The 25837-nt window shown below is 43.9% G+C and overlaps 1 protein-coding gene across 3 annotated transcripts in view; it reads left to right on the forward strand.

The window, feature by feature from the left end:
- ABCA1 (ATP binding cassette subfamily A member 1) overlaps nt 1–25837 on the forward strand; it is a 91872-nt gene that overhangs the window by 62293 nt on the left and 3742 nt on the right. For 2 of the 3 annotated variants that reach the window (XM_048931043.1, XM_048931045.1), the window contains exons 12-48: nt 483–671; nt 1500–1705; nt 1788–1964; nt 2437–2659; nt 2887–3108; nt 3709–3913; nt 4447–4560; nt 5009–5180; nt 5719–5850; nt 6362–6501; nt 7832–7969; nt 8514–8734; nt 9195–9267; nt 9756–9958; nt 10671–10719; nt 11591–11704; nt 12052–12203; nt 12881–13005; nt 13421–13519; nt 14573–14759; nt 14914–15008; nt 15429–15461; nt 16032–16137; nt 16894–16968; nt 17412–17581; nt 18796–18973; nt 19527–19642; nt 19730–19874; nt 21103–21226; nt 21801–21930; nt 22057–22177; nt 22351–22413; nt 22880–22986; nt 23384–23525; nt 24639–24773; nt 25377–25480; nt 25620–25712. In XM_048931043.1, the coding sequence (XP_048787000.1) occupies nt 483–671; nt 1500–1705; nt 1788–1964; nt 2437–2659; nt 2887–3108; nt 3709–3913; nt 4447–4560; nt 5009–5180; nt 5719–5850; nt 6362–6501; nt 7832–7969; nt 8514–8734; nt 9195–9267; nt 9756–9958; nt 10671–10719; nt 11591–11704; nt 12052–12203; nt 12881–13005; nt 13421–13519; nt 14573–14759; nt 14914–15008; nt 15429–15461; nt 16032–16137; nt 16894–16968; nt 17412–17581; nt 18796–18973; nt 19527–19642; nt 19730–19874; nt 21103–21226; nt 21801–21930; nt 22057–22177; nt 22351–22413; nt 22880–22986; nt 23384–23525; nt 24639–24773; nt 25377–25480; nt 25620–25712 (5078 nt within the window). The remainder of the gene's footprint in view (nt 1–482; nt 672–1499; nt 1706–1787; nt 1965–2436; nt 2660–2886; nt 3109–3708; nt 3914–4446; nt 4561–5008; nt 5181–5718; nt 5851–6361; nt 6502–7831; nt 7970–8513; nt 8735–9194; nt 9268–9755; nt 9959–10670; nt 10720–11590; nt 11705–12051; nt 12204–12880; nt 13006–13420; nt 13520–14572; nt 14760–14913; nt 15009–15428; nt 15462–16031; nt 16138–16893; nt 16969–17411; nt 17582–18795; nt 18974–19526; nt 19643–19729; nt 19875–21102; nt 21227–21800; nt 21931–22056; nt 22178–22350; nt 22414–22879; nt 22987–23383; nt 23526–24638; nt 24774–25376; nt 25481–25619; nt 25713–25837) is intronic. The other variant, XM_048931046.1, reaches the window with a different exon arrangement.

A 25837-nucleotide genomic window follows, 5' to 3' on the forward strand; every position in this document is an offset into this window, starting at 1 on the left:
TGGATGGGGCTTTTTTTCTGCTTCAGCTCTCTCCTGCCCGATGAGCCCGGTTCAAGGCTGCCACCTAGGGCAGAGCAGGGCCTGGGCGGCGCAGGGTTGTGCGTGGCTCTCTGCTGCCCTCTCCATGGAAAAGGCGAGGCAGGACACTGAGCAAGCCAGCCTGCAAAGCGTGCCTAACAGCTTGTTCGTGGCGTGCAAGACCAAGAGGTACCCAGAGCTGTCGGTCCCCGGAGGCTGACCTACTGCGGAGAAATACTCTGGAGAAAGAGACTCACACTATGAAATAATAGTATAAGTAGCAATGCAAGGAGACAAAGCAGACAGCAAAAATTAGACTACCTGTCTGCTGGGACACCTCCAGTGTAATGTCAAGGCTTCCTGTACTTTTTCAAAAGACAGTAATAATCGTTTTCATGACAAGATGGGAGATCCAACAGTAATTCTTAACATAACTATTTCCCCTTTGACAAAAACAACTACAGACGCTGCTGAAAAGCAAGGATCTCTGGGACCTGCACTTGCCAGCTTCCAACTGGACAGTAGAGGATGTTGCCCATTTCCTGTCAAAGCATCCAGAAGAGTTTGAGACAGATAATGGAATGGTGTACACCTGGGTGGATGCTTTCAATGAGACAGATAGAGCTATTCAGACCATCTCCCGCTTCATGGAGGTAAGATTGTGCTGTGGTGTGGCAGGGAGCTGGGGACAGCTGCAGCTGGAATTCTGCTCACTGGGAAGGGTGGCTCCAGGGAAGGGAAGGTCAGTGCTCGTCAGTCCCTGTTCTGAAAATTACCAGTCTTGGTGGGGCTGAGTGCACAGTGTGTTAGAAAATACCATTTATTCAGGTATCTTAATATAGATGTGGGAACCTAACTTTAGAGTTTGTTCTTGAAGCTCTTGCTTTGGCTGTGGCATGTGGTTTCCCACTCTGTTGTTACTGAGCAACTGAAAATGGCTGCATGTATCAGCTCGTACTTCTTTTGCTGGGGCCCACAGTGGAGCTAGCAGCTGAAGCTGAGGAAGATGTAGCTTGTAATGAAACTTATCTGCTTGTTCTTCAGTCACCTTGGCAGAGGAGTGCAAAAAAAAACAGAACTTGGTGTGTTAGAAGCCTGGTCCAAAGGCTTTGGTAATCTCTCCACTGACTTTTTAGAGGCTTTGAGTCACACCTTGATTATCGTTAACAGAGGAAAATAATATGAAAGTGGATGTTTGGGTTGGATCCTATAGCTACCATTATAATGCTTCCTAACTGCTTGTCCAGAAAAGACCTTTGGATTATATGCCAGTGACACTTGTTTGCCTGGTGGGTGACCAGTATGCAGTATAAGATGACATCTCTAGCAACTTGTTGGGCTAGTGTGAACCATTGCAAAGTAGTTCAGCACTGCAGCCTTTTCTTGGGTGTGGCATTGTATTACAGAGTTCTTTGTCCTTCCTACAGTATGTTCTGGTTTAACCTGATCCCATAAACACTTCCAAATCTGTCCCTTTCTAGTGTGTCAACTTGGACAAACTGGAGCCTGTGGCCACAGAAGTCCGGCTTATAAATAAGTCTTTGGAGCTTCTGGATGAAAGGAGGTTCTGGGCTGGTGTTGTCTTCACTGAAATAGCTCCTAACAGCACAGAGCTCCCTCAGCACGTGAAATACAAAATACGCATGGACATTGACAATGTGGAAAGGACCAACAAGATTAAGGATGGGTGAGACATGACAGGCTGCTTTGCGAAGAATTTCTTACAGGGTTTGATGATTTCTAACTGAAACATCTTTTTCTCTTGGCAGGTACTGGGATCCTGGTCCCCGTGCTGACCCCTTTGAGGACATGCGCTATGTGTGGGGAGGTTTTACCTACTTGCAGGACGTGGTAGAGCAGGCCATCATCAGGGTGCAAACAGGCACAGAAAAGAAGACAGGAGTTTATGTGCAGCAGATGCCTTATCCATGTTATGTGGATGACATGTATGTATACAGGCTGCTTCAGAAGCTTACAGGATCATTCTGGGTTGGGAGGCATGGGCTTTAGTCACTCTTCAGGCATGACTTACTGTGTTATTAGTGTGGGAGCAGATCTCATCTTCCCTAATCAGTGGGCTTCTGGAATTTGGGCTTTGGTATGGTACACTGAGGATTTAGGATATGTCGTGATTTATAGACAGTTCAGAGTAGTCCCCAGGAAAAGCAGCTCTTTACACCGGCTCCAGGGAGTTGGAACTACAAGTGGCTCCTGCTTGGGGCCAGTGTTGTGCTGTAGACCCATCAGCCTCACACTGTTGTGAGACACTGATGCTGTGTCATAATCTGCATGCACTTAGGCTGCTTTGTGCAGTGAAGCCTTATCAATTGCTATACTTCACTAGCCCTTGAGAGATACCCACAGTCACATTAGTGTTTCTCACTTTGTTCTCCTGGCCCCTTTCCTTCTTGTTCTCAGATTTCTGCGTGTCATGAGCCGTTCTATGCCTCTCTTCATGACTCTGGCCTGGATCTATTCAGTGGCTGTGATAATTAAGGGCATTGTGTATGAGAAAGAAGCCCGGCTAAAGGAAACGATGAGGATTATGGGCCTTGACAATGGCATCCTTTGGCTAAGCTGGTTCATTAGCAGCCTCATCCCTCTCCTCATGAGTGCGGGTTTGCTGGTGCTGATCCTCAAGGTGAGCTCCCTAGTTTGATCTCTGACAGCAGAATCCAGAGCACTGGTATACAGTGGCCTCTGTTGGCACACTGGGGAGGAGGTGGTGGATGCTGGCTGGTCAGCAACTGTTGTGCAAATTGCAGCAAGTCCAGAGTCCTCTTAGCAAGTAGTGCTGTGGGCCTCCTTGTACTAGAGCCATATCAGAAAGCCCTTTCAATGCCTGATGTACCTGTTGTTCTGTTCCAGATGGGGAATCTGCTACCCTACAGTGACCCTAGTGTGGTGTTCGTTTTCCTCTCGATCTTTGGCATTGTGACCATCCTGCAGTGCTTTCTTATCAGCACCGTGTTCTCCAGGGCTAACCTGGCAGCTGCCTGTGGAGGCATTGTGTATTTCACACTATACCTACCCTATGTGCTGTGTGTTGCCTGGCAGGACTATGTCAGCTTCTCACTCAAGATCTTTGCGGTAAGTCTTAAGGAGACTGTCCAGGGCACTGGGCCTCTATGTGGCACTGAATCACTCTTAGTTGGACACTAATAAGTAGTGGGTAGGGAGCAATGGGAAGGTGATTTACCTTGTAAGAGTCTACCAAAGTTGTGTGAAGAGACGATAGAACTGGCAGGGAGGATTTTGTTGCTTTAGGTAGGAAAGTAATTCTGCTACATTAAGCTCCCTTGGTCTCTCTGTATGCTGTGGTGTTACAGGACTAGATATGCAAGATTGCAGGAGTTATCTGACTTCCTTTTCCTCAGTGCTTCTTATCTGCTTGGGAAGGGTGACCTAGTGGTATCTTGCCTTGTGTGAAAGTCCAAGCATAATGGAAGGAGTAGGAAAACAAACTAATTTCTAGAGAGCGGTCCACCAAAAGTTTCAAACTTTACTTTCTTGAATAGAACAAAAACAGCTTTGCAGTTCCTCTGTGCAGATCTAGGCATGATCTTCAGACTTTTGACCTTTCCTCTAGGGCCTCTCAACCGTGTCCTTGAGCCCTGCACTAGAGATGAGGTGCCCAGTTATTGAGTAGCTGTGAAAAACATGTGTCTTGTTCGTGCCTCTCATTTGCAGAGCCTGTTGTCACCTGTAGCCTTTGGCTTTGGTTGCGAGTACTTTGCACTGTTTGAAGAACAGGGAGTTGGTGTTCAGTGGGACAACTTCTTTGAGAGCCCACTAGAAGAAGATGGCTTTAGCATCACCACATCTGCTGTGATGATGTTGTTTGACACATTCCTCTATGGGGTCATGACCTGGTACATTGAGTCTGTCTTCCCAGGTGAGGTTTGCTTCAGTGGGAAAGGTTATAACTTCACACTTTCATGTCCTACTACTTTGACAAGATGCAAAACAAATGCTTTTTTAAGCAGAGCTGCAGAAAGATCATGGATTAAAATCCCATACCACTAGCACAAACCTGTTGTTGCAGCTTCTATCAGTGACTGTTGCCCCTGTTTCCCATCACAGAAGCTGTGCCCTATTGTGCTGATGGCTAAGCTAGTCCCAGGAAGTTTGGTGCATTTCAGCTCTTCTTTTCTATGAACTCCTAATACTTCAGACACTGCTGGCTGGGTGTGGGAGGGTGGAGAGGGGTGAGCATTGGTGATATTAGTTCTAGAATAGAACCTCTAACCCTAAAATGAAAATTCCAGAGAAGAGATTGCGTATACTCTAAAGGCTGGCAGTAAAGATCATCTTAGCCCTGCCTAGCCTAGAGGCTTGTGGAAGGTGGAATGCTTCCCTTGCTTTGAAAACTAGGATGAAAAAATGACCAGCTGCAGCTGAGTTCTTGTAATGCTTATCTCTCTTTAGGCCAGTATGGAATTCCCAGACCCTGGTACTTTCCTTTGACAAAATCCTATTGGTTTGGTGAAGAATCCCAGGACAGGCATCACCTTCATCCTGACCAGAAGGGGCCCTCAGAAGGTAAGTACTGGATTTGAAGGAAGCTGCAGGTCTCCTGTTTTGGAGGGAGAGTTTAAGGGCAGATGTACCAGCCTGGCTAAGGTGGAAATTGGTTATCCATTTGTTCTCAGTTTGGGATCAAGTGTTTAGAGAAAGCCAAGATACTTAGCCAAGCAGGAACCCCAGCCTCGGATCTATGAATTCCTCTAGTTTCTGTTGACTGTAGTGACACTGGAGATTCCTGTGCTCCTGGTGCAATCTGTAGAGTGAAAGGAACTAAAAGGATATTATGTGGAATATTTCTGTTACTGAGTAAGAAATGTGGTCAATTACTCACATTGCTCATTTCCATTTGCATGGACCTCCACAGGCTTAGGGGAGTGTGATGTTTCTTAGAACTCCCACACAGTTAAATGATGTTTTTAAAACCCATCATATCCCCTTCTACTTTGCTCTGTTTTCCTTTTAGTCTGCAAGGAGGAAGAGCCTATGCATCTGAGTCTTGGTGTCTCCATTCAGAACCTGGTGAAGGTTTATCGTGATGGCAAGAAGGTTGCTGTGGATGGTCTCACACTGAATTTCTACGAAGGGCAGATCACATCATTTCTGGGACATAATGGAGCAGGGAAAACCACTACCATGTAAGATTAATGTAATACCTTAATCTGGTGGAACTGCCTCTAAATATTACTGTTCCTCTCAGTACGATGTAACTACTGTACAAGTGAAGTGCAGCTCCACTGAAGGTGCTTCACTGATTTCAGAGGAGCTTTGCTGACTTTCTCCAATTGTGCAACTGTTTAGAAGATGCACAGATACAGAGGATTGAAACTGGAGGTCATTCAGGTTGAGGCTGTGCCTGAATGCGTTTGCTGGCAGCATTTTTTAGTAATCTCATTTGTGATTCTGACTTACCAGTGAAAGGAAATGAGTTGAGCTTGAAAGGATGGGAAGCTTTTAGAGGAAAAAAAGATACTTCCTTCAAGCACCACCATGGGGTGTGCTTTGATCACTGCATTAAAACCACTGGAGCCAATTTTTCATCCATTAGTAATATGTATCTCTTGGACTACTTCCCTGATGGGGGAGCTCCCAAAGGCTTTCTCTCATTCTTCACTCATCCGTTGTATCAAGTACAGCAGCCACTTCTTAGTGCTGGAATCTGTTTTTGTTCCTCAGGTCCATCTTGACTGGCTTATTCCCCCCTACTTCTGGTACTGCCTTCATCCTGGGTAAAGATATCCGCTCGGAGCTCAGCACCATCAGGCAAAACTTGGGTGTCTGTCCACAACACAACGTGCTGTTTGACTTGTGAGTAGCATCTATATGATGCAGGGCTGCTGCTACTGAAAGTTTGGGTTCCTTAGGAAACACTAGTGTTATTTGAGCTAAGACAGCTGTATCTTTAGCTGTGTGAATGGTGACAGACAGCAGGGTGGTGTGAGATTGGAATAAGAGTGTTCTAATCGTTAGTTGGTTCATATGTGCCTATGAATTATTAACATGAGCATTCAATCTCATCTTTCTCCTCTCTTCAAAGCAATCCACTGCACTAAAGTTAACTTGGTTTAACACTGCCTGCTGAACTGGGGTGTTATGGTTACTTTGTTGAGCCTTTTAAAAGGAGTATTATTTGCACTAGTGCTGAATAGCAGCATTCTGAAATCAAGCCCAGACTTGAACGTACCCAATCTGTAGCTGCTTTCAACAAACTCAATCTTAAAAGATGTTTACCTAAGCAAACAAATATGCTTTGTGTAGTGCTAATGCAAGGATGAATTCCAGCTCACATCTGTGCCCTGAATTTGCTCTTGTTCCCTAGGCTGACTGTGGAAGAGCACATCTGGTTCTATGCTCGGCTCAAAGGGTTGCCAGAAAAGAAGGTAAAAGAGGAAATGGAGCAAATGGCAATGGATGTTGGTTTGCCTCACAAATTGAAAGCCAGGACAAGCAAACTCTCTGGTAGGTTCATCAGCTTTTACATTTGTCAGCAGCTCCCTCAGCTTCAGAAAGGCTCTATCAGGGAGGGCCTGATAGAGGCTGCATCACTGGTCTTGTTTGGATCCTCCAATCAGATATACTGGCTACTGCACAATTAGGCATTTGAAAAAATCAGCTATTTATTAAATATCTAATCATCATACATGTTTGTAAACTTAACAATCCTTATCATATTTATGCTATCTAATACTGTAAAAAAACAATCACTTTTTCTGAGTATTCTGTATTTGTTTCAATCTTGACAGGGGGCATTCCCTCATACCATGGAATCTGAATCTATGTACCTGTAATATAGCTACCCATTATATATGTTCTCCAAATGCTAACTAGAATATTTGGGTTTTACATGCTTAGGTGAAGGTGGCTCAAACCCTAAACTTCAAATAATTTGACCCCTATTTCATAGAATCCTAGAATGATTTGGGTTGAGAGGAGCGTTGAAGATCATCTAATTCCAACCCCTCTGCTAAAGGCAGGGACACTTCCTGGTAGACCTGGTAGCTCAAAGCCCCATCCAGCCTAGGCTTGAATGCTTCCAGGGAGGGGGAATTCACAGCCTCTCTGGGCAACCTGTTCCAGAGTTCCGCCACCCTTACAGCAAAGAATCTCTTCCTAATATCTAGTCTAAATGTACCCTCTTGCTGTTTAAAGCAATTTCCCCTCATTCTGCTGCTACCTGCCTTCTGAACACCATGCACTTCTTACGTTGGCTTTTTTTTTCAGTTGATGTCCTTTCCCTTTGTTAGGAATACCAGGATTTGTGTATCAATCTGTCCCAGGTATCTGAGGACTGGAACTGTTTTGTCTCTGACTCAACTATCAACATATTTGGCTTTAGTAAGGGAGAGCAGATTGTCACAGGTTGGATTCATATTGAAGAGTATAATATGAAGTATAATGTCACTGCTGCCTCTGACACACTCCCACTGGAGGGGAATCTCTTGGGCACCTATTCATTCAGCTCAAGCTTCTAGAGACATGCTCCAGATCCTCAAAATTTCCTCTGAGTGAGGAATGTGGTACTGCCAATGTTAAGATACGTATGATTCATTTATAAAGGGGTTGTAATGTGGTTTCCTGTGAGAAATTGTGCTCCACTGGGAAAAACTATCCTGATGAATTAATCTTTTTCCTGCAGGTGATGAGACTCTGAAGGCATAAAACAGTATCAGCACTCAGTCTTCTCAGTGCTTTATTTTGCTTTTTCCTGGAGAGCTCAATTTCCACTGTGTTGCTCTCAGTTCTGTTCTTTGCATCAGCCTGAACCCCTCTTTCTTGTTGCGTTTTTCAGGTGGCATGCAGAGGAAGCTCTCAGTTGCCTTAGCCTTTGTTGGTGGCTCCAAAGTTGTCATTCTGGATGAGCCCACAGCTGGAGTGGATCCTTATTCTCGGAGAGGGATATGGGAGCTGCTTCTGAAGTATAGGCAAGGTATGTGGGGTTTTTTTGTACTCCTAGTGAAACAGTGTTGTGAAAAGCAAAAGAAAATGAATCTCTGATTCACAACTGTTCCCAAAGTAGCAGTTTGTCTTTGCAAATCCATTGTTGCCTGCACTGAGAAAGGAACAGAGAGTTTGTGGGATAAGCACATTCTGCTCTCATCTGTCCTCATTTTTCATCCAGTTCAGGTCAGAGCTCACTGAACAAAACTCCTCACTGGATTGTCAGGGTACTTAAAGACAAATCCATGCCTTATGTGCAGCACTGTCCTGTTTTACTGTAGCCATGATTGCTGATATGGAGTTAACCTACTTCAGCTGAGTGTGGCAATGATGTGCAAATAGTGGGGAAAATATACTTGTGACAGCAGTTGTGACTCTTTTCCATATGACTAACCTTGTTCAAACAAACTACAACTTGGAAACAAACCTCCCATTCACCTTCATGACAAAACCCAGATGGTAATGGCCTTTCTTGGCTTGGAAACACAAGTGTAGTTGACTTGACAGTAGTGTCTTCCTTTGCTTTCTTCCAGGCCGCACTATCATTCTTTCCACACACCACATGGATGAGGCAGACATTCTGGGGGATCGAATTGCTATCATTTCTCATGGCAAGCTCTGCTGCGTTGGTTCGTCTCTTTTCCTGAAGAACCAACTGGGAACAGGCTATTACTTGACCCTTGTCAAGAAAGATGTGGATTCCTCTCTGAGCTCCTGTCGAAACAGCAGCAGCACAGTGTCCTATCTGAAGAAGGTACAGCAAACTCTTCCTGGTTATATTGGTCTTTCATGTGTGAAATTTTAGACTTATAGGAAGCAGCAGTTAAGATTTTACATACCAGAATGTACTGAAGAGAAATCTCTTTAAAAGAAGGTTTGCTTTCTTTCGTAGGTACTATGGCAGACCACATCTACTTAAACAGTTGTGTGGAATGCATGCCTCCATTATAGTTTCTTTCAAAGCCATTGTTTCCAAAGCTGTTTGAGAGAGACAGGATAGATGAAATGTGCACTTCTCTAACACTTATGCCTACTGCTGGCACTTCTTGTATGTATTTTAGTGCTGTGTAAAGGAGTTTTCTTTCAGACTCTTCTGTAGAGTATCTGGCATGCTGCAACATTTGCTTAGAGTTACAAAGATCATAGCATCCAGACATGCCTATTTTCTAACTAAACTAACATTTCTTACTGGTTATCTCCTCTTTTGTGACCAGGATGACAGCGTCTCCCAGAGCAGCTCTGATGCAGGCCTTGGCAGTGACCATGAAAGTGACACCCTGACGATAGGTGAGGCTTGGAAAAAGAGTATGGTATTCAGTCCCTGTGATAACATTGTTCTTTCTTTGACCTTTAACAATAGCCTTAATTTTGTCCAATTATTGTAGCAATGCAGAGGCTTATTTATCAAGATCACAGACACAGTAATTTTAAATCCATAAATATTGTAACATTTTTGTCTAATAAGCCACTTTGAGTTCATTTTGACTATTGAAGATGGTATAGTTACTACACCTGCCATCAGCATGACTTGTAGGGCTGCCAGTAGCATGTAAAAGATCTCTCAAATTCTTCATATAAAAGCAATAGCCAGGCTTGGGTCCAAGCCTTTGCTGAATGTAAGAAGAACCCATATTTTCCATAGAAATGAGCTGCTTTCCAAAGTTGTCCCATTTTGCCTCCTTTCCTTCTGACAGGGCTTTTTCAGACCGAGCTCTTTTTCCAAGTGATGAACAGAGTAAAAAGATGAACATTACCTTTTCCTTTGTTTCTTCTAGATGTCTCTGCAATTTCAAATCTGATTACAAAACACGTCCCTGAGGCAAGACTGGTTGAGGACATTGGTCATGAGTTAACCTATGTCTTGCCATACAAAGCTGCTAAAGAGGGAGCTTTTGTTGAGCTGTTCCATGAAATTGATGACCGTCTTTCTGATCTTGGGATTTCCAGCTATGGCATTTCTGAGACCACTTTGGAGGAGGTGAGTGAGCTTAGGCTTCTTTTTTCCAGTTGAACTAGGGAAAATGAATCATGGCAAAAGTAAGAAGAAGGCTGTCTTCCTGTAAATATCTGCCTGTTTGTTGTGGAGCAGGCAGCTCTGTGCTCCTCTCCAAAATGGATTCTCTTCTGTACCATTAAGGTGTGTGCATTAAAAATGGAAATGTAATACAGGCAAGCATAAGTCCTTTGTACTCAGTTGCACACTGCTGAGATGTTATGTGAAGGTTAGCCCCAGATTGGTTTGTAATGACTGTGTAAACACTTTTGAGGTATTTTTAGGGGTGCTTTATACTGCACTTAGCTGAAAGCATGCATTTTTGATACTCGAGATTGTTCTTTAGAGAAACCCAATAGCTGTAGGCCCTTGTCAGAGGAATGTGTAGGACTGTTACTTGTGACTGTTTTAACTGACAAATTTAGCACTGAAATCTCTTTCAGACATAGGAAATAGCTTGTATTAAAGATATACTGAGAACTGATTTTGGAAAGGAGAAACAGCTGCTATGTGGTTTCAGGCTATGCTTTTGAAAGCCAGAGAGGAAGTTCATGCTCCCATAACCCAGGGAATAAACCCTGTATCTGTTCTCATGCTGCACACATCAATCTTGGGCTCTCTCATGGCATTTCCTGAAGGAGTCATCACAGTATTGCTTCTCTTCTAATTTTAACTGAGACTTACCATGGTCTTTCAGATCTTCCTCAAAGTGGCTGATGATAGTGGTGTGGATGCAGAAACCTCAGGTGAGTGTTGTTGTTTCTTATGGGGTTGAAGGAGATTTAAGGGGGAGATACTGTCACTTGTTTAAGCACATGGCTGACAAAGTTCAGAAATCACAGCAGTAAGGTCACAGTGGAGGCTTTAGCTTCCTGGGCAGGAAAGAATCTAATGGATGTATCAAATGAGGAGTGTTCCTGGCCTCGGTAACTAGATTTGAACAGGTGAGTGACCTTTACATAGAGGTGTGTCCAGCTTTACAGTGACACGTGCTTTGGTGTGACAGTCCTTATTTGTGGCTGAACTGGAACTCTTCTGCAGTGAGATTTTTTTTTAATGACCTAAAACAGCTGTTCTTAGTACGTTTTAAGTGCATTTGTGTACTGTTGCTTTCTGCCTACTCACATGGAGAGGTTCTAGTGTTTGAGGTATTGTGAATTTGAGTGACGCCATCTACTCTGAAGAGTAGGAAAAATTACTGACAGGGCCAAATCACAGTGCTGTCTGACTTTTTTCTGAGGGTAGCTCAGTGCTCTTGAGCATTTCCTGAAATACTAATGCTAGTAAACTATAATTGGCGACACATGCATATTAAGCAAGTATTTTCCTTGAGTGAGAGCAGCCTCGAGTTTCCATGGCTAAATAACAGTAAATAAATAAGTGTCCACAGCACTGGAAGAAACTTCTAGGACAGAATGTGAAAGTTGCATAAAGCATATGACCTCGCAGAGTAGCAGTCATGGTTTTAGCTTTTCCTGAGTGGAACCACTCCAACTCAGCTTCTCGGTCCACAGATGGAAGGTCATGTAAAATGAAAATGATATTGCTTTGCTTTTTCTGGTACTAATTGGAGATAAATGGATGCAGTTCAGCTAACCATTACTGCTTTATTTTCAGATGGGACATTGCCTGCCAGAAGGAACAGGCGTGCCTTTGGAGACAGACAGAGCTGCCTTCGTCCATTTACAGAAGATGATGCATTTGACCCTAATGATTCAGACATTGATCCAGGTATTGCTGGTTCTCGAGCCTATTTTCTTCTTGTGAACATTCTTTCACATTACAAATAGTGCAGATTACAAGGCTGAGAGTGACAAAGGAGTAGTGTTTTATTTGCCTTCAGAAATCATGGGCAATACAGTATCCAGCAGTGCCTGTTCCATCCTCTTGTTAAGACTCAGAAAGATAAAGATGTAAATGCTGTTCTATGAATTTCTGTTGCTTTCTCTGCTTGTTGCTCTCTTTTTTGATAAATGAGAGTTGTTGGTCCAGCCTTCACTTTGTTAATTCAGTACAGAAGTTCTGAGGGAATATCTTTGTGGGCTTGCAATTAAGAGTTCTTTCTTGCTTCTTGCTAGCAGAATCCAGAGAGACTGACCTTCTCAGTGGCATGGATGGGAAAGGTTCCTACCAGATGAAGGGCTGGAAGCTCTCCCAGCAACAGTTCGTGGCTCTGTTGTGGAAGAGACTGCTTATTGCCAAGAGAAGCCGGAAGGGCTTCTTTGCTCAGGTAAAATCATCCAACATGTGCAAGGTTCCCTCAAAGGGGACAGCTCTGGACCACATGCTTTGTTAAGGGTTGAAAGCAGAAAGAAAACCTCAGAAGATCCCATCACCAAAACTGGTCTGCACTGACATATCTGAACAAAAAGGGCTTGTGCAAGTGAAAATCTTACAACCAAATGGTTGCCTGCTATTCCTGCACAGGAAAGATGCGGGTGAGGTTCAGATCCAAAGTCTCTAGCATGTGGAGGCTGAGTTGTTCAGGGCTGAGGATAAACCTTGCCTTGATGTCTAGAGATGCCCTTGGTAAGTCACAGAATCACTAAGGTTGGAAAAGACCTCAAAGACCATCCAGTCCAACCATCCACCCATCAATAATATTTCCCCACTAACCGATGTCCCTTATTACAACGTCTAAATGTTTCTGAAACACCTCCAAGGACAGTGACTTTACCACCAACCTGGGCAGCTCATTCCAGTGCCTGACTGCTCATTCAGAGATTAAACGTTTTGTGACATCCTGAACCTCCCCTGACTCAACTTGAGGGCATTCCCTCTAGTCCTGTAGCAAAGATTTTATTTGGAAGCTGGAAAAGTCTTGAGCAATTGAATCGCTTGAAGCTAATGATGCCTCTGGAATGTTCACCTTAATAAAATAGGCTCACTCTCTGATTGTAATTTCAGATTGTGCTGCCAGCTGTCTTTGTGTGTATTGCTCTCATGTTCAGTCTGATTGTTCCTCCCTTTGGAAAGTATCCCAGCCTGGAATTACAGCCCTGGATGTACGATGAGCAGTATACTTTTATTAGGTATGTTCCTTGTGGCTCAGAATTGATGCTAAATCCTAAAATTCTTTTCTCCTCTGCTGAATTGAATTACTGAGTACTGAATTCCTTATCTGATTGCTTAAACTTGCTTTCTGTGATTAGTGCAGGAGTACATTTTAAAGGTATCATAGTATTTTTTTCTTAAACCTTTTAATACCTGTCCTAACTACTAGCAAGGCCATTTCAATTTCTGCATGGTGTTATGAGTCTAGTGATACTGTGCACACACAAAAAACAAAGACGAGTGCTCATAGACTAAGTGTCCTGTATGCTTTGATTTCTACCGATGTTCTTTTCTTGTGGCTTTTCACTGTGTTCTCAGCTTTGCTCTGCTGCTGTTTTTATTGCGTGCCCGTTATCCTACTGACCTGGTGATATTTCTCTGCTGTATCCATAGTAATGATGCTCCAGAAGATGCAGGCACTCAGAAGCTTTTGGATGCCCTTCTCAATAAACCCGGCTTTGGAACACGCTGTATGCAAGGACACTCCATCCCGTAAGTAGAAGTCAGTGCTCCCAGGAGAAGCCAAGCCTTGGCTTCTGGTCATTCAGTGGATTAAGCCAGCTTCAGGATTTGATACTTAAGCATAGCCAGGGCAAGATTTAAACCAAAAGGCCTATATTTGCATTCCCCTTTTTTTCTATCTGGAACCTTCAGGAAAGTTGCTGGCACAGGGCAAGAAAGTGAGATCTGAGTGCAAGTCCTCACTGACAGAGAAGGAGCAAAGATGATAGTCTCTCCCTCAAATTACTGTTTGGTTCTGAATTAAGAATAGGACCTAATAGTGTTACTGTATGCTTTTGACTAGCTATTCACACAGTCCTATTTCTGAGTGCACTACAAACCCTGGTTAACACCCCCACAAATGCCAGCAGACAGCATGGAGAGCCAGCAGCGTTTGCATTACTTCCAAGCTCTGACACTGTCTTGCTGCATGGCCTTGGGCAAATAACTGAAGATCTGGGTTGCTTGTGCAGATAGAATATACAGCCTGGGATAGTCTGTGCTTAGGCTGGAAGAACCACTGCTCATCATCTTAGGTCAGTGGAGAAGGACGTTGGAACCCTTTGCCCTAAACGTTGACCAGTTGCGGAGAAGTAGTTTGTCAGACATAGGAGCTGAATTATTTGGCTGTGGGTTCTAGGAGAAAGCTGCAACTCATCTGCCCTCTGAGGCTGCCTTGAGGGACAGCTATGTTTTGATGTCCCTAGGGCAGAGAAGCCGTCCAAGAAGCAGCTGTTTGCTGTGATCTTCTCTCAGCTCTAAATGCAATGTGTGCTGGGACTGAAGTAAAGCACTCTGTTTGCTGTAAGACTGGGGAGAGTATCCAGTACAGCTCAGTATGAGCAGACTCAATCACTTTAACACTAGGATTTGTTAGAACCTGGTCTTTTGTTCTGAGCTGTTTCAGTGAAATCAAGCATTGTTTGAACTGCAGCCTGCTTCTTGTCCTGAGTACAGTGGCATCTGTTACTTAAATTATTATTAAGCAAAAGCCACCACTGTTGTTTTTAAAAGTGCATTTGCCTTGCTTTTGTCCTACCACAGAGACACTCCTTGCACTGTGGGACAGAAGGAGTGGACCACTGCTTCAGTCCCAGACTCAGTCCTGGAAATCTTGAGCGGCAACTGGAGCATGGAGAACCCTTCTCCATCTTGCGAGTGCAGCAATGAGAAGATCAAGAAGATGCTTCCTGTGTGTCCCCCTGGTGCAGGCGGGCTGCCACCCCCACAGGTAGGATGGATCTTAGTGGTCCTGAAGTGAGAGATGGTTCTGGAGAGCTGAGTGGCTGGGTCTGGTTACTGTGGGCAGCACTGAGCACAGTCTATCTGATTTTGTTGCTTTATTTTCTAATGGGCATTTATCTCTGTTTCCCTGGTGATGCCAGCGAGAACAAGACACTGCTGACATCCTCCAGAATCTCACAGGTCGCAATATATCAGACTATCTAGTGAAGACCTACGCACAGATCATTGGGAAAAGGTAACTGATAAACACATCGTGTCTCCTACATCTGCAACAAATAGAGCTTGCTGTCAATAGGATTCTGCATAACTCAGACAAATAGTCCTGGGCAGTGCATACTTTCCAGCAGTTGGCCAGACTTACTCAGCTGAAACTATCGTAATCCACACATAGTTCAAGTGTTCTTGCTTTATAGTGATGACATGGCAGCTCTGGGGAGCAGAGATGGCATGTCCTGAGCCTTGCTGGCAGAGTGATGGATAAGTTTGGGTGCATACCCAGAGACGCAGAGTCCTACCCAGGTGGGACGTAGAGTGATAAATGCATGTGCCAGATGTGAGGGTGTACTGCACTCTTTTCCCTGGCTGTGCGTGAAGCACTAGTAGCAGTTGTCTCTTTTTCCATACATAACATCTGCTTTCTTTTCTCTCCTGGCAGTTTAAAGAACAAAATCTGGGTGAATGAGTTCAGGTGAGTTACTGCTTTTTCTCTAACTTGTATATGTCCACTAGCCACTAAGCAGTGTGCTCAAGACAGATTCGCTCTGCTTCATAGTTCATTATATGTGGCTCTCAATTGTTCAATGTCTGGGGGGCACTGTTAAGGATAAGCTGGAACAACCCCAATGAACATTGCTGAAAAGCCTGCTGCCTTATGTGGAGAGCAGTACCGGCTTGAAAAGATTTGCAATAGCAATATTGTCCCATAGGAGGTACTGTTTTTCCAACCAAGGGAAACGGGAAGATGCCCTGCTTTGCCTGCACAGGCAGCAGGACAGCTGCATTCAATAAAGACTGTCTGTGTCATTGCAGACAGAGCACTGTAGTCATAAGCTGAGTATTTAACCTCAGAAATAAGGAGCAGGAGACAGCAGGGCTCAACAGCAGTGTGGAAAGATTATACTTCGCTCTTTTTGTAAGACTGGAGACATTTGCCTCAGTTATGGTGCAAAAAAAGGAGACAACAAGAGAGGGAGAAGTGGTCTTTTCTGGAGCTGAATGTGTAGTTTGGTCTGTGCTTCAACTCTATCTGTGCTCCTAGGTATGGAGGCTTTTCCTTGGGAGCCAGAAGTTCCCATGTGCTTCCTCCAAGCAACGAAGTCACTGATGCCATTAAACAGGTGAAGAAGATCTTGGAGCTAGCACAGGTGAGTAGCTGTTTCCATAAATCCAGATTGCACTCATGACAAAATTCTGTTATTTGGGAGATGACTTGAAAACTGTAAGAGGAGAAGAGTGTGTATGTTAGTTAGAATTCCAGTGGCTTCTGCCCATCAGCACTGAGGTGAGGTTTTCCAGTCTGAGTGTTTGAGAGCAGCAAAAGGCTCAGGACCACACTTGTCTGACACTTGCACAACCTTTCCTTTTAAAGAGCAGGTTCTCCCTGACACCAGTTGAAAGCCAAAAGAAGTAACAGTGGAAATAACGGCCACCTCCAAGTGTTTTTTGGCAGGATGGGGAGGGCTGTCTTAAGGGAATTAATAAGTTGTTGCTAGCTCTTTTAAAACCTCATTTCAGTGCTTCTGTGCTGAGTCTGTCCTACCTCAGAAAATAATCTGGGCCACTGCTTTCTTCTGAGACTGCCTCTAAGCTCCATTGTCTCTGGAGGTTACCTGCAGTCCTGGTTAATATTTGTCCCTGGGGCAGAAGAGAAAAAAACAACAACAACAAAAAAAAGAACAGGCCTAAGGCTGACCTCTGCTACTGGGATTGCAGAAAGGTATAGGGGAAGAAGAAAGCTGTGCTTTCTTAGCCTTCTTACCACCTCTGTCTTTGAAGATTCTGGCTGCAGATTTGAAAGAATACTGTTAGAGCTGTGAAAAACCTAGTCTGATTCCCAGAGTCCAGGACAACAGGGAAGGTACTATTAAAGAAGAAGTAACTGTCTTTTTACTGTTTTACAGGGGAGTTCTGGCGATCGGTTTCTCAACAACTTGGCAAGTTTCATGAAAGGACTGGACACAAAGAACAATGTGAAGGTAAATCAGCCACCCTCACTGCTCTGCCTTCTGTTTTAAGCTCTGATAACCTTGGGTTATTTTTAAGTAGCCAAGCCCCAGCAGTTTGCCATAGGCAATTGTGCAGGCTAGAGCTCTCTACATTTCAGTTATTTGCTAGTGGAGAAAATACAGATTTTATTATTCTTGGTTTCCCTGAAATCTGTTTCTACTTTGAAGTCAGAAGTCCAAAAGTCAGAAGTCCGAAAGGAGTTCTGTGCAGAATCAGTGCTTTTGTTTCGAGGGGCGTACTTTTCCTTCTAGAAGCCTCTGATGGTTATTGGTCAAACTATATGTGCAGTCCCTGAGCAAAGTACCTGGAAATAGATAGAAAGAAATTATAAGATAGAAATTAAAAGATAGAGCTTCAAGAGGGAAAACTGGTATACCTAATGCCTTTCTGACACTGATGTGGTCTCTTGCAGGTGTGGTTCAACAACAAGGGTTGGCATGCCATTGCCTCCTTCCTGAATGTGATCAACAATGCCATTCTTCGGGCCAACCTGCAGCAGGGCAAAAACCCTAGTGCTTATGGGATCACCGCCTTCAACCACCCACTCAACTTGACGAAGCAACAGCTCTCTGAAGTGGCCCTGTAAGTCCTAATGTGAATACAGTTGGGTTTGGGATAATCAGCTGGTGATTGCTGGAACCTGGCAATGCGAGAAATGCTGTTGTGTCATTGATGGGCAAGTCAGTAGCTGATGGCACTGAGATTTTACTATGTTGGCCTTAATGCCTGCATTCTGGACAAGCTGCAGCATGTGCTATTAAGCACTTGCTCATAAACCAGCACTACTTTTTGACTCTAGTTTAACTCCTTACTACTCAAGGAGGATGAGTAACCAAAACATAGGAGTCAGCACCAGTTAAGTAAGGAATATAGAAATTGCTTATTCTTATTATGTAGCTTGTAGTAAATATGATTGGGTGTCAATGTATAAGTAAATATCTGTGATTCTGTGATATGAAACAGCCTATCACTACTGCTGTTTCACGCTGTTTTCACTCTGCTGTGTTCTCAGATCTGCAGTAGTTTCTCTCCAAAGAATCTGTAGGCAGCCAAGTTTCACAGAGAGAAAAGAAATTTTTTTTGTATGAATGTGGTTTCTCAGTGCTGTGCAAGCTTTCTGTGTCTGTGTACCTAAAACTGAGCTTATGAGAATAAATGAAGTCCTCTCATTTTCTCCTTCTTGACTCACCATGGATATGGTCATTCTTTTGTCCTTCAGTATGACTATTTGACTAAGATTGATAGATGCTGTTTAGTTTTGCTCACTGTCTCAGCCTTGGGGTCTTAGACCAAATTACTGAGATACTGACAAGTTCTTCACTATTACAGACTGAACCAGAACTCATAAACTGTGTGCAAACTTTCAGCACAGCAGTGGCTGATGACAGAGATACCTTTGAACATTGAAACGAAACCATGCAGAAACAACAACAAATCCTGACGTTAATAAATACATTATGTGGGAATACATTGTGTGGGAATACATTATGTGGGAAACAAAGTTATGTAGGACAGTGGTGAGGAAAGGAGAAGGACTACTGTGTTGATGTGACCAAACCTTCTGCAGGTTGTGGTACTGTTTTTGATACACTGACAGGCTGTTCATATTGCCTTCACTGTACAGATGGAGAGCATCCCTGCAGTTAACATGGCCTGGTATGGTCATCCTTTACCCTGCAAAATGAGAACAGCAAAAGGAGAATGAGTTTCTGCATTGCCCACATGAACTGCCTCATTTCATCTCAAGGGAGACAGCACCAGCATACAAACACTTTGCTTTCCTTCTTTTTGTCCAGGATGACCACGTCTGTGGATGTCCTAGTCTCCATCTGTGTGATCTTTGCCATGTCCTTTGTTCCTGCCAGCTTTGTGGTGTTCCTTATCCAGGAGCGTGTCAGCAAGGCTAAGCACTTGCAGTTTATCAGTGGTGTGAAGCCTGTGATCTACTGGCTGGCCAACTTTGTCTGGGATATGGTAAGGGCTGGTCTGTACTCCATGGCTGTTCTAAACTGTCCTCCATCCTGTGGTTGCAAGGTGTCTGCTGAAGTGTAGAGTGTAGCTAGGGCCAGTAGGCACTACATTAATTCATCATGTGATAACTGTTCTGCCTTTGACTTCTGCCTTTGCTCTCTTGGGCAGTAGTGCACCTAGATGGGACAAAAAAGGCTGGACTGAGGATGGGAGGGCAACCATAAGCTCCACTATTAGGCATCAGTGACATTTTTAATGTCACTTGAAAATATGTGACCCAAAATGTTGGCTTGCATAGCCCCTTGCTCTGCTTAGCCTTTTCAATCTGTTATGTCCAGAACCTGTGAGAGCCTTATCAGCTACTTCTAGAGGACCAAGAAGTGTGAATTCTTGTATACCACACTGTTGCTTACATGTGTAATGCTACTATGAATTTCCCCTTGTGAGTACACTTGGGAGCTCTGAAGGATGTTGAAGAACACTGGTGCAGAGCAGAAAGATGTGTTAGTTTTTGTCATCTGGAAATGAATCTAAAGCTGTATTTTTCACCTTCCAGTGCAACTACATCGTTCCAGCCACACTCGTCATCATCATCTTCATCTGCTTCCAACAGAAGTCCTATGTATCCTCTTCCAACTTGCCTGTGCTCGCTCTTCTTCTGTTTCTCTATGGGTAAGGGATTCCTTCTCTGCAGGATGATGAGGGAAACATTTAAGTTTGGAAATTACTTACCTGATGTTGTTGCCTTTTGTCTTGCAGTTGGTCTATCACTCCTCTGATGTATCCAGCCTCCTTTGTGTTCAAAATCCCCAGCACAGCATATGTTGTGCTGACCAGTGTGAATCTCTTCATTGGCATCAATGGTAGTGTGGCCACCTTTGTCCTGGAACTCTTCACCAACAACGTAAGTCTTCCCAGAAGCTCTTCACTGTCTTGTGCTGATGTAGAGCAGAATTCCACGTTGGTACCATGTTGCCCTGACAAACTCCCAGCTTGTTACCCTTACTGCAGTGTTTTAAATGTGTTTAAATATGTTTAATTTGAATTTCTTACATGTTCTTCATTGGGGGGCAGTTTCTATCTACTGCAGGGCATTTCAAGCACTCTGGTTAGTTGTCCTCAGTTTTGCTTTCGGAGATAAATATCTCACTGACTTCCCTTTTGCATCTCACTTCAGTTTTTTCCAAGGCCAGATGCCTGTTGGGGAAGGTCCAAGTGTCTCTCATGCCTGTATGTAACACAAGATGCCTTAGCAGGCCCTGTTTGACACCTTAGTGGAAAGTACTAAGGGAGTACAGAGGGAGCCCTGTGGGATTAACTTGTTGATTGCACCACCTGCCTGTGGGCATGAGGCAGCACTCCTTGATGGTGATCCCTTTTGCTATAAGGCCTATTTTATCTCATAGAAACATGCACTTTCTTAAAGATAAGTGCCTGGCAGAACAGTAAAGTAACCACTCATCAGGACAGGGGGCAATGTGCACTAACTGGAACACAGGAAGTTCCATACGAGCATGAGAAAGAACTCTGTTCTGAGGGTGACAGAGCCCAGAGAGGTTGTGAAATCTTTTTCTCTGGAGATATTCAAAACCCATCTGGATGCTTTCCTATGTAATCTATTGTAGGGAACCTGCTTTAGCAGGAGGTTGGACTTAATGATCTCCAGAGGTCACTTCCAACACCTCCAATTCTGTGATTCTGTTGCCAGTCTGACCTATGAACTAAACCACCTGGAAAAAGATTACAGCATCCAGTATTGGCTATGGAGGGGCTACCTACAGCCAGTGAGATCACCAGTGTGTGTAACCGCAAGTTTCCCACCTTCTCAACCTGTAGACTTTCTGCATGTTGCCTTTTGCAGGCCTTGCCTTTTAGACTGAACATTTGGAGAAATCTCTTATTTGGTGTAGATCGCTTGCTTTAATAGCATCTTGAGCAAAGCAGGAACACTGACTGTCTGGAAGAGCTGTGGGGCTGTCTCTTGGCAGAATATTTCTAATCCCTGTTTTTTTGTGGGATTGCAATGCTGCCAGCTGGCTGCAGGTGGTCATTCACAGCATGACATCACATCCAGCAGGTGGTGGCTTTTCTCTGCTCAAGCAACTCACTGGAACTTAATTTTGTCTTAACAGAAGCTGAACAACATCAATGACATCTTGAAGTCTGTCTTTCTCATCTTCCCTCACTTCTGCCTGGGGCGGGGTCTCATTGACATGGTGAAAAATCAGGCTATGGCAGATGCTCTGGAGAGGTTTGGTAAGTGAAATTGTGAGAGCCTGCTCTGAACTAACACCCTTTGTTCTTCTGACTTTTCAGGAGTTCAGAGTACACGGTTTGCAGCACAGAGCTTATCAGAGCTGGCAGGTATTCTCAGCTGTCCTCTTCAAGCTGTTTCAAACACCAAAGAAATCAGGCACATGGATCCCAGAACTTTGAGTTAGAGTCCAGATGCATGGGGGGAAGATCGCTGGGCTAAGTGGAAGGAGTGGCTAGCATTCTGAGAGCTGCTGTGGTTTATTTTTTTCTGGAATGCAGATGAGGGGTGTGAGTCAGTTGCCTTGTGCTTCTTGAGAATATGGGCCAGCTCTTCTTTGGTAGACCACATTCTTAGTGTCCAGTCAACTCCTCCCAAGAGAGCATGCTCAGACCCAACTTTGCTACAGTGAGAGATGTTTACACAGTCACAACTTGTATAGCTTGTCCCCAGTCTCCTCTAGCTGATTGCTCTCAGTTCTCCCACTGCCTGAATTGATGAGCTCTACAGGAAGAAATGGTATCAATCTCCCGTTGCTCTGGAAGGGTGACTGTGCTCGTCTTCTCATCTTGGCAGGCGAGAATCGTTTCGTGTCCCCTCTGTCGTGGGACCTGGTGGGAAGGAACTTGTTTGCCATGGCAGTGGAGGGTGTAGTCTTCTTCCTCATTACTGTGCTCATCCAGTACAGATTCTTCATCAAACCCAGGTAGGTTGTCTGCTTCACTTTCCCACGGCAAGCAAGTAAAGTTTTCCTTGGTATTTGCCATGAAGTGGGGAGAAAGATTAAGATCCATCATCTTCTCCCAAGGCTTTACCATGTTACTCTCTGCAGGCCTGTCTATGCCAAGTTACCTCCTGTGAATGAAGAAGATGAAGATGTAAACAGAGAAAGGCAGAGAATAATAAGCGGAGGAGGACAGAGTGACATACTGGAAATCAAGGAGCTGACCAAGGTAACAGGTTTTGCATTTCTAAGACCCGTTTGTGCAAAACTGTGCAGTTTAGCAGAAGTCTCATTAAGAAAAGTGTGATGGAATCAAAAGGGAAGAATATTTGTAGTGTTAAATATGTGCAGGTCTAGTTATTGTTTTCATTTGCATTGTTGTTTTTTTTTTTCTGGTTTCAGATTTACAGAATGAAACGAAAACCAGCAGTTGACAGGATATGTGTTGGAATCCCTCCTGGAGAGGTAGGCTTATTTTGTCATTCTTACTGCTTCAGTATTTTTCAGCTATCTAAGAGCAACGCACAACACATAGTAGAGTGAAATTAGGAGCAGGTGGTGTTCAAATTACACAAAAGCGAATGGCCTGGAAGTTGAAGCGGTTTATGTCTCAGTCTCTCTCTGCCTTTGAAGATGGTAGAACTCTGAGAGAACTCTGCAACCTTTTAGGGCTAGAGGTCAAAGCATGGCACTCTCTAAAGCTTAGCACAGACACACTAAGCTGGCACTGCACCAAGATAATGCTATAGCTGATGCTTTTTCCCAGTGTGAAGATTTACACTGAAAATGAAAGCCCAGTTTATTCAGAAAATGCACTGACTTCTTCCAGGTTATCTTGAGAGTCAAGGCTGTTGCCTCCAGACTTCTCAGTGATGAAAACTATAGGGCTGGATCCTGTTCTCAGTGCTTATTTGCTTTTTTATATCCCCAGTGCTTTGGACTTCTGGGAGTAAATGGTGCTGGCAAGTCATCCACTTTCAAGATGCTAACTGGTGATACAGATGTGACAGGAGGAGAAGCTTTTCTCAAAGGAAACAGGTAAAAGATGATACATCTTTCACTGCTCTGTCTTAAAGAAGCATCTTTGCTGCTTCCTCCTTCAACTTTCTTGGTCTTTGTTCCACTTCCAACAAATCTAAATGCTACCCCACTTTTTTCTATCTCAACTCTTGGGCCTTGGCCTTTTGCTGAGTCTGCTAAAGTACTGCAGCCATTTAGCACAGTGGGTTTAGTCTGGTAGTCGCTTCTGAGTACCTACTCTACCATGTTTCAATGTCATATTTATAAAAAGAAAAGAAAAAGAGTTTGGTGAAAACAGACTTCAGGACTCGTTATTAGTCCAGTGATTCCAGATCCATTGATCCACCTTCCTCTTTTTATCATCTCAATGTTGTGTACTTGTAAAATCATAACTAATGGTGTTCTTATTTTACAGTATCCTGTCGAACATCCAAGAAGTCCATCAGAACATGGGCTACTGTCCACAGTTTGATGCTATTAATGAACTGCTGACAGGGCGAGAACACTTGGAGTTCTTTGCACTCCTCAGAGGTGTTCCTGAGAAAGAAGTTTGCAAGGTAAATGAAACACCATAAAACTACCCCAGTGACAAACTGTTGCTGCTTCCACAGCTGCTTCCTCATATCCCACAGTACACATAGTATTATAGTGATCTGCTTCTTTCTGAGTGATCACACTGTATCATTAAATTGCTCCTGTTTCAGCATTCACACACAGGCTTACACTAACAGTGTAAGTCAATTAGTAACAGTTTTACAGTAGCATACAGCACACTTCTCAATTTCAGTTCCTTGGGTTGGCAGCAGCTTTCACCATTTGTGTCTTGGATTCTGTAGAACTGTTTCCAGATCCAGTGTCCAAAGTATGCCTATACAGCCCTGAGAGCAGTGGCAAGTGAAAACTGCAAGCTCCTTTGAGGTTGCGGGCTCCTCTATGCTTTGCTCCAAGCACAGGGACCTGGTTCTAGTTATGGTGCAAATAGTAACTGAATCTCTTTGCTAAACACTTTTTAGTTCTTAAACTAAAGCAACAAGTGGCTGACAGTTGCAGTGTATGTACTACTGAATAACGAATCAGATCTTCCCAATATATCTGAAGGGCTGAAATGCACTGTAGTGCCAGTTGCTGTGGGTCAGGAGAGACGGTGTCCTTGCTGCAAGCCTATAGCTACTAAAAAGCTAGATAAAGCATGTACTGCTGAGACCACTACACTAGTAGTTAGCAGGACTAGGCTGATGCTGAACTGCATGGTCACTTCTGGCGTGGGCACTGACTGCCCAGTGCAGTGGGCACAGCTTCAAGCTGCAGTAGTTCCAGGAGTGTTTGAACACTGCCCTCGCTCACAGGGTTTGGATTTTGTGTGATCCTGTGAGGCCAGGAGTTGAATTTGATGATCTTTGTGGGTCCCTGCCAACTCAAGATATTCTGTGATTCTGTGAATCTATGCTAACTAGGCTGCAGCTGTCTGATTGTCTGGGCCCTGAGGGGCTGGTATTTATACACCTTGATCTGAGGGTGAATGGGGTGTTCCAAAACCTGGAGCTATGCCAGATTAAAGCCTTGAGTGAGTGGCCCTTCTGAAAAATCATCTCAAAGCCAAAGCTTGTAAGGAAAATCTCACTGTGTAGATGTTGCTGTGAGTGACTCATGAAGATACTGTCCTCTTGTAGGTTGGCGAATGGGCAATTCGGAAACTGGGCCTTGTGAAATATGGAGAAAAATATGCGGGCAACTACAGTGGAGGGAACAGGCGCAAGCTCTCCACAGCAATAGCCCTCATTGGAGGGCCACCTGTGGTATTCCTGGTGAGTCTGCAACCTTAACTCATTAATGTTTTCCTCTAAAAACAGAAAAACTGGGCTCAGATGAAGACTGCCTATTTTGTGACCAACAAAGTCTAAAAATGTCATCAGTCGCCTAAATATAAGCAAAGAACACAGGGAACCTTTATTTGGGACTGCTTGAGCCTATTTGAATGTATACTCAAACTATAATGTGTCTCATGGTTTCTGTTCATGAAAAATCAGTGGAGAAGTGGAGATCTCAAACATGATGCCAAACAGTTAAAGCATCTTCACCACTTGCACAAATATTTTTACATGCAGAACATTACGGCCCTCCAGCATTTTCTAGCTCAATTTAAACTTGAACTGAATTTAGCTTGTTTTAGAACTGACTTTTTCGATATGTTACAATTGCAGAATAAATAGTGCTTCTCAGTTCTTCAAATTTTATATTAGCAAACGTGCTTTTGAGCACAAGTTGTTTTCCCATTTTAAAAAATGTATCGAATCCCTTACTGTCATCTTTCGCAGTACGCATAATCAGAATGGTGAGGTCATTTCAGAGATGAGGTATTTGTTGGCAGCATGGAACAGCGTATCCTATTTTTTGTATGCATTTTGCAGGATGAGCCAACAACAGGGATGGATCCCAAAGCACGCCGTTTCTTGTGGAACTGTGCTCTGAGTGTTATCAAAGAGGGGAGATCGGTGGTTCTTACATCTCACAGGCAAGTATCAACCCTTGTATCATACTGCAGGTATCATACTGCAGCTATTGCATCTGCTGGGGCTGGATGCAAAGCTTGGCCCAGCTGCTTGGCCCTCCAACGCTCCTTCCAGCGCTAAGGAATTTAATTCTTTCTACAGCATGGAAGAGTGTGAAGCATTGTGCACTCGAATGGCGATAATGGTCAATGGGCGATTCAGGTGTCTGGGCAGTGTCCAGCATCTAAAGAACAGGTAACTATTTTGTTATAATTTACATCACAGAGTTGTCTGCGTTTTTAGAGCGATACAGTCCGACTTAATTCCTCATGCAGCATTCCCACTGATTTTCTGGCTGTGGGAAAAAATGCTGAATTCTA

This window comes from Lagopus muta, chromosome Z (assembly GCF_023343835.1).
Source record: "Lagopus muta isolate bLagMut1 chromosome Z, bLagMut1 primary, whole genome shotgun sequence".
In the NCBI taxonomy this organism is placed as follows: domain Eukaryota; kingdom Metazoa; phylum Chordata; class Aves; order Galliformes; family Phasianidae; genus Lagopus; species Lagopus muta.